Source organism: Ylistrum balloti, unplaced genomic scaffold, assembly GCF_031769215.1.
Source record: "Ylistrum balloti isolate Yb309-2 unplaced genomic scaffold, AGI_CSIRO_Ybal_v1 Utg370018, whole genome shotgun sequence".
Lineage (NCBI taxonomy): Eukaryota > Metazoa > Mollusca > Bivalvia > Pectinida > Pectinidae > Ylistrum > Ylistrum balloti.
Window position 1 is genome coordinate 1,082,161 of NW_026782087.1, and position 8,958 is coordinate 1,091,118.

Here is an 8,958-nt window from a genome sequence, read left to right on the forward strand (position 1 = left end):
GACTACAAACCATACACCACCAGATGATTTTCCGTCCACGTCGGCACTCCACACTTCCTCACTGCAGCCGGTGAAAAACCGGTAGCAAAATAAATGAAACCAAAACAAATTCACTTTTGTGATAGATAGGTATCGACAAATGTGTTAAATTAATTAAAGCTACGACCTTAGTTTGGTATGATAACGTTAATACTTAAATGGATGCACTTTCCTTCACAGTCCGTATCTTGTCAACGTGGATAAAAATTCTTCCGGAACTGAACCCGTTTGAGGGCCTTCCCGATTTCAATGGACGATCACGATACCGTAATCCTGTTGTAACAACAAATTTGATTGGTCAATCTCCAGACGTCTAGATCGTCTGCTCAGCATCTTCGTCGTTCTTTTAGTTAAGTTAGGCCCAAGTCTTTCATGTCAATAAACGAACGCAGATGTTCCATTTTCTAGCGTTTATTTATTTTATTGAACAAACACGAAAAACATTTTATAGTTTCACAATGATACCTCTATTTGTTTTATCCATTCTCCGTTACGAAATTGTTAAAGTAAACGAACAGAATACCATATTGATGGAATAGCCATCAGTTGAGAACGAGACAACCTTATGAAACTAGGGCGCCATCTGGTAACCAATCGGCTCGCACCTGGTCCATTTGTTCTTTGTCTGAATAGCGTTGCACTGACACTTTCGCTAGAAGTGCCCACCGTTGGCCATTACCAGAAAATGGAGGATCAACAATGTCAGAAACGGTCAGTAGACGAAGTGGAAGCGTTACTTGATGGCGTTTCGGCAGTTGTCGTTGACATCGAAGGAACAACCACTCCAGTATCTTTCGTTAAGGTAGGAGGCTACCGGCATCTTTCACACACATGCATACAGTACCGGTCCACCATCACGCTCATCTTCCTGCTTGTACATAAGTGATGCATGCATGGTAGTAATTCGCAGTTAATGTCAAAAACTTACGACTGTATTTTCATCGCACCAAAGATGCTATAAAGATGGTATATTAACTTGTTGCTTTCATATAACAGCTAAACTCGTTAGACAGTAGGCACAGTCGTGCAGAAACCAGGAGATTCTCTACGGTTAATAACAAATTAATAAAACACGTTTGTTTTTTTAGGTAGGGAAAACTCTTTTTTAGCCAATGTTAGATCATTTTAGTAATTATTACTCCGAAATTGAATTATAATGCACAATGTTAACTTGACACAAGGATCGGTGACATTTTCTCTAGTCGTGATAGTTTCCACAGGTTTTGAGTTGAATGGTAATGAAATTGTATTGAAACCGTATTTATTTTACTTTTCAGAAAGTTCTATTCCCTTACATCCTTGAGAATGTTGAAACATACCTGAAGGGCAGATTTGATAATGAGGAGACAAAGGCAGATATATCAGCACTTCGTGAATTGGTATGTGAAAGGATTGAGTGGTCAGTGTTTGTCTTGTACATATTAGATATAATCTCTGTAATTCTATCATGATTGCAATGCCAGAGACCTTGCTTCGATTCAGTTGAAGTGCTTGCAAGGAATGTATTCTTCCATGTTCTATTACACTTAAAAAAAATTATGATCAAGCAAAACCATCAAATCTTAATATAGAGGTTAATGTGAGATGACGGGTCAGCAAAGGTGGTATAATGATGGTTGGTGGTATAGCCAGATCAATTGTTATGTCCATCATTTGTAGGTGTCCCTGCATAGTAGTTAAGCAACATTGAATATGAAGATGAATGGCTCTCGAGTAGTAGTCGGTGCATGTTACACAAGTGCCCGGCCACTGCAAGATTTCCAGTCATGCTGCTATAAATGTATGAAGGGGTGAAAGTATTTTGTATGAATATGAGGACAAACGCATGCCACTGTCAAGATTTATAGTGAACTTGCAAGTGTCACTGAATGACCTATATATTTCCTCTACAAAAATGTAGTTGTTAAAAATTGAAGTTGTGAATATCAAGATTCCTTTGATATTCATACATGACGTAGTCTTTGTACCTCATAGATAACACAAATCAACACACCTTGATAATCAACTTAACAAAATAATTCAGTAGTAGTTTTCACAGTTATGTACTGTTTTGAAATGAAGGTGGTGTAGTACATGTCATTTGGGCAACACTACAACAAGTAAAACATGTTGGCTAGTGCCAAACTACTATCTTAATCATATAGATCAGACTTTAGCAGGAAATGTTATGTCATGTAAACTTTTCCGTTTGACTGCATTGAGGAATTTTTAGCCCACTATCATCAGATGATGGGCTGTTTGGATCACTTTACATCATTCATCAATTGTAAGTTGTCCATCTTTAAACCAAAATCACTTTACATCAAGTCATTTACTACCTTAAATATCATAATCAAAATTTCATTCTAAAATAGTGCCTAACCGAATTAATCTCGTGCACTGTTAGATAGTAAGGTTGTGCATGGCAATGATGATAGCAGGTTGTACATTTTGATTAAGTAGACACAAAGTCAGAGTCACTTCAGTGAGAAAACATTATGAATACAATATTTCATCATGAAATGATTTCATGAAGAAACTTCTTTTGGTCTGCATTTTGAAAATATCATTTTCTTTGCATAAATAAGACATGATGTTGTGTGGATTTCTCTCTAATAATATTGTCAACAATATTAATTTTGTCACTAAATGAAATGAAACTGGTAAAATTTGAAAATCAAATTTTAGAAAAATTATATATATTGATGCTTTTTAGGCTTCTAAGGATATTGCTGACAAAGTAGAAGGATGCATAGAGATTCCTGATGGAGAAGCTGATGAAGTAATCAAATGCTGTGTCGAGAACATCAAATGGCAAATGGCAGACGACCGCAAGTCAACAGCTCTGAAGCAGCTACAGGGACACATGTGGAGAGAAGGCTATAAAACAGGCAAAATCAAAGCCATGTATGTTTTTTGTTTTTTTAAACAGTCTGTTTAAGCTATCTGTTTTAAATGCAAGATGAATTAATCTTTCAAGACTTAAGTATTTAAAAGAATTTTAATCTTGTATTTTATTCTCAACATTTTATTTTTACTCTTTTTTTATATATATATATATATAAATAAGTAAAATTTTCACACTTATTTCTTCAGATTAGGACCAGGGATTATTTTGATCATTTTTTTCAGGGAGAGAAATCCTCTCACTACTGTCAATGTGAGTGAGAGATTTTGAAATTTAATGAGAGAAAAATAGACAACTCTAATACAGTCCTTTACAAATAACAAGTTAACAACCTTTATTTATGGCTTCAGTGGCCTACAACAGTTTTGAAGACAAAAGTTTTGTTGAAATTGTTGTATCTTCAATCGTTTAGGATTTGGTGTGTCCGATGGCATTTCAGTATCTGCAGTTTTGTGCGCTGTTACTAGGCCAAACATCACAGAAATCTTCCGCTGGCCGGCCATGTTGCCTGTGCCTACTTTCGGAACATTTCGGACCGCATTACATCTTAATGAAAACACAAAAAGACATCCGTAGTTTAATACCTTCTACTTTACACTCGACCACGAGATTGAGGAGTTATAGTATACAACATACGAATGCGAGAATTTCTCGCTTTACATCAGAATTTCACGCGAGATACACAATTTCTCTTAGATGATTCACAGAAATCGCACCCCAAAAGGATCCCTGTATCAATTTTAATAATATGGATGAAAATATTAAATCAGTAATTTAATGGATAGGTAATTGTTGGCAAAGCACATGGATTCCAGTTGACTATGACATGTTTATATGTTTATTTTGATCTTTGCATTAAAGGATTTACGATGATGTAGAGCCAGTTATCACACAACTGATAGATGAAGGAGTGTCAATGTACGTCTATTCATCAGGAAGTGTGGAGGCACAAAAAGAACTCTTCCGTCATGTGGAGGAGGGGGATATCACAAAGGTAAGCTTCCCATATAAGGGAATCAAAGTGACATTTTATACTCCTAAGGAGCAAAGACTTTTCATCTGTCATTGATTGTTGTTAAGATTTTTTCCATCTGTCAGTGTTTGTCATTAAAACTTTTCATCTGTTGACGAATGTCATTTCTTCTATATATTTATTTTTTCCCAAATTAATTGTGTACAATAACAAGGTTCCGAATGCATACAGTTAAGTCATTCTGGGTTACATTGCAATCATAAAGTGTAATAACATTATTGGCGGACATTTTAAGTGTTTCTTGTTAACTAGATGTCAGTTGTTTATTTCTTAGTAAATTCCATCTGCATTATCCCATAAGGACCACATCTGCTAATGCATAGTTTCGGGGGGAAAAGAGAAGAAAAAAACTAGCTATTTACTATGATGTTATCTATTTGTTTTAGTTGAAGCTTTGTTTTCTCACCTGAAAAGTCAATATTTTTATTGTTCTTTATGTTTAATAATTAATTAGCAGTTAATGGATCATAAAAAACTTCAATTATAAAGTGATTGATACATTTTCAACAGACTTTGAAAAAAAACAATGCCATGGCAATCAAGATCTCAATTGGAAACAAACATAAAAATTAAAATAGGAGCTAGTCTGGTAGGAGATAGTCTTGTTCAGACAGGCTTTCTGTACTTGCACATACTTAAGTGCAGGAATATTCATACACTCTGGTATAAACAATGCCATTCATATCTCATCAGACTATAAGGACAGAGTACATGATTTACATGAAACTTTTTTTGGCAAAAAATTAATGTATAATACAGTTGGTGTTACATTATACCCAACACAAACAATGTTTGATATGAAACTTTTAATTAAGTTCCCAAACAGAGAAGTTTGGTAGGACTTAAGTAACAGGTCACATTTCAGTTAATACTTTATGAAGAATTGCATTTTACCATCATGTCTGTCTGCTATTTCCTACCTATCTGTGCATAACCGATCAAAAAAGTGATATTTTATAGACTTATATCTAATTAGGACGTGTGTGTTAAATTCTTCAGCTATCCGTGAAGTTCAACCTATTATTTTGTTTATTTCAGCTATTCACAGATTTCTTTGACACTAACATTGGCAGTAAGACTGAATGCAGCAGTTATACTGCCATCTCTGAAAAAATTAATGTGATACCTGGTGAAATTCTTTACCTCACAGATGACCCAAAAGGTTTGTGAATGAAAGTACTGCCTGTTTGAAATTCTAAATGTTCCCTGTTTGTATTGCTTGAATGAAAATTCCATGATATTCACTTCATTTATAGTCTTTGGTGTAAAATGTAGCTTGTGAAGTCTTATGTTAATTGTTTGTTCTATTCAAAAATGTTTTATGTTCATCAATATTACGGGATTGTTGCAAAGAACTTTCTTTTTTTTTCAACTTTAAGTTTGCAATTAAAAACCAAACTAATGTTTTCAGATGCAATTTTGCCTTAAACAATAATATTTGAACACAAGAGATCTGCATTTGAAAGAGAATTTTAGTTTCGAAAGGAAATACTAGAATTGTAACTTTTAAATCGTAAGACTCTTATTACATGTTCAAATAACAGTGCTCGTAATGCTTAACTGAAGGAAACAAGTTCAGTATACAAAGCATTTTTTAAGTATAAATATATTAAACACATTTATCAAACATGTTCATTGCAGAGGGTGCAGCATCTATGCAGGCAGGGTTCAGAGTAGCATTGCTTGACCGTGACAGAAACCCACTCATCACAAGACAGGTTCGATGCGACTTCCTAACAATAAAGTCCTTTGGAGAACTCTTTGGTGAGGATGACATGGATCAAAAGAGGCTTGAAGGAAATGGAGATCTGGATGCAAGTGATGAAGAAGTGGATGATGATTGTGCTGAGTTGGATGATGATGACGATGACGATGATGATGATGAAGTGGATGAGGAAGAAGAAGATTTGGGAGAAGAGGATGACTAGTGTGACAAGTGGTTGTTGATATATGGATATATGTCTCATTACCATCCTCATCACTCACAGTCTGACATTGTATGTGGAGAAAATGGTGAATGCATCAAAGCGGTGAAAGGATGTGTAAAACAACTGCATAATTCACATTGAATCGTTAATCTTTAGTTCCATCAAGTGCATGATTGGGTTTTCTTTTTTTTTTTTTTAAAGTACATCTTCTATAATGAATTTAATTCTTGCCACAAAAATTATAATCAAATGCTCTTCGACCAAATTTGTGGTCTTTTTTTTTCATGCTATATTTGGACATATTTTGTATACATTTTACAACTAATTTATTCTATTTATGTCAGTTGCTTGGTTTACTTAAACCTTTAGGAAGCATAAAATGATGTACTTTACCTGTTTTTTTGAATGGTACTCTATTTGACAAAGTCATTTATTCTCACCATGCTGTTCTTTTTGTATATATATATAAATATATATTTTTTAATTTGCTGAAATCAGATTTGTTAACTGCATATTTTTAATTTCTTTTACTCTGATATTGTTATGATTTATTTACATCAATGGCATTTCATGATTTTTTGTTTAATTTGTGTTTATCCTAAACATTGGTTTAGATCAACAGAATTGATAGTTAGTTCATCGGTAATACAGCAGATGTTGCTGTTGAATGGCTATGTAGGTGCTATAGTGCCCTAGCTGTTACTTGGTTTGTTCCTGTAGTAGCTCTGTTTGAAGTGTATTGGTACTTAAAGTCATACTTGAATGTATGTAAGGTTTTTACTCGTAAATACCTTTTTCTGAGGCAACTATACAAATATTGTTTTATAAGTCTGTATTATAACCAGTGTTCTGTGAATGGATCATTACTCCAGGGTCTCCTATATTTTTATTGTTAACAGATGTCATCAAACTATTTTCTATAATAGTATTTGTAATACTGAATCAGCTTTTGGTGTCCTTAGACATGGTATTTCTTATTCATTCATGTTTGTATGTACCATTGCAATCTTATGTGTAATGAATGTCTGCTCAAATTGGTTACAACTAGAATCATTTACAAGGAATCTTGTTTGTTACTGTCTGGTGAGATTTCTCTGTGTATTCTATGACAAACATGTTGGTTGTTATTGTAAAGTGAAAAGAGCAGACTGGATTACAAGTCAACTAAAGGTTGTTGCTGTAGACATGTATTAGCCAAAATTATGCAAAATTCTTTGGTAAAATAAAAATAAGATATAAAAAGAAATTTTTTTAAATTACCAGCAATACAAGCCCTGTAATCTCCATTCTGATTCCACTCTGGAATTTAAAAGTAATATTGTTGTATACTCTTTATATAGGATTTAGTATAATTGTTGTGTTCAAATATACATGTATACTTATTTTTGTTGGGTCATGTGCAAACAAAATCTGTAATAAAATTAGGTGCTCCCCACAGACAACTTGTGTCAATGCTTCTTTACATGAAAAAAGAAAACTGTCCAAAGCCTGTGAAATAAAATGGCAGTAGAATCACACCTCAATGGTGTCACAAGACAAGACTTTCATATTTTGTTTATTTTTGAAGAGATCACCATGTTTTTCCTTTAGGCTGCACATCTGGTATTAAATTTATGCAAATTCAAGCAAAACACTCAAGTCTAGATAAAATGTACATTTAAAAAAGACATTTCTAGAACAAGCCATTCACTGCAATTTATGTATATCACTTGTAGAAATGCCTACCTAATGTTACACAGATCAGTGTAAGCTCATGAAATTGTTCTCACAAATGTTTTCATTAATTCTGTGTTTTTGAAAATTGAGGAAGCATGGTTTGAAATACTTTACAACTATTGTTGATAACTGATATGAAGTTGACATCAGGTGGTCTAGATTTTACACCCATAAATTATTCAGTTATTCAGATCATTGTTGATGTAACTTATTTGACTTTATTGGTCCAATGAACTAAGCATTATGACATGGCAATGTGTACAGTGATTGAAATTTCTTCACTTAATTTGATTGTCATGTTTTAACTCATTTCAAATATTTTTTACTGAAATATTTTGTTCATGAATAACATTTAATATTGTATGAAATAAAAGTAGTTTTACAACCGTATGAAAGATTTACTTGTTTTTTGTGTTTGACGGAGAACTTTTACATCAGTTATCGCTATTTTTCTCAAGGTATACAATATTGTGATGATATATTTCATTGTAGCATGATCACTTAACCAGTTCATTAAAATAACCAGTTCATTAAACTCATTTTAGTATCATAATTAGATATGAAACACCTGTGTGAAATCACAAAAGGATTGGAAATGGAATTAAGCTATTCCTAATCCATCTGACTGAAGAACTGCAGCATACACACTTGGTGAGAGGAGTGGCAGTTAAAACATCTGTATAATAAGTTTATAAAAGTATACAAGTTAAAGCCAATGCTACTACTCAGTCAAAGGCGCATCCAAAGGTCCAATGTTACGCAAGGGATAGATGAGAAGGGGTGAGCTTAAGTTGAGATGAATCAATCCAACAGACTAGGGCAAGTTCTTTGAGGTATTTATTAAGTAGTCTGTCTGTTGTTTTCATCCATATAAATCAGGCTTCATCAGGACAACAATACTGTCCAAAATGGTCCTTAAAGTACAGTTAAGGCAGGCAGATTTACATTGTAAACTGTGACGTCCACATTAAAGAATGATAACTCTGTTATTAGTGATGTACACACATAAGAACGATAACTCCCTATCAATTAATGTCCAAAGATATTACTAAACTGTGTGTAACAAATAAATAAATCCTTCAAGGTTTATTTACTTTAATTTTTAAAACTAATATAAACAGAATGACGATTAGTCTTCATCTAAACACTCAGTTGATGCAGATATTGACTGGTAATTGAGTTTGTGGTACTTCACATGTTGTTCCTCCTTCGACAAATTGGGAGTAGAGGCAGTGCTGTCTGAATGGTGACCTGTTGCAATTGCTTCTGTCATGTGCCATGCATCATAACTTCAAACATTTTCAACTTCTTCTGAAAAACTGGACCGATTTCAATGAAATTTTACAAAAACCTTC

General features: G+C 33.6%; 1 protein-coding gene across 1 annotated transcript; it reads left to right on the top strand.

Moving 5' to 3' along the window:
* Positions 1 to 653: 653 nt before the first annotated feature.
* LOC132548547 (enolase-phosphatase E1-like) lies at positions 654 to 7,992 on the top strand. The gene is made up of 6 exons (XM_060212408.1): positions 654 to 841; positions 1,317 to 1,418; positions 2,735 to 2,925; positions 3,788 to 3,920; positions 4,998 to 5,121; positions 5,601 to 7,992. The coding sequence occupies exons 1-6, from the start codon at positions 725 to 727 to the stop codon at positions 5,885 to 5,887; spliced, it is 954 nt and encodes a 317-aa protein (XP_060068391.1). The 5' UTR covers positions 654 to 724; the 3' UTR covers positions 5,888 to 7,992.
* Positions 7,993 to 8,958: the final 966 nt, after the last annotated feature.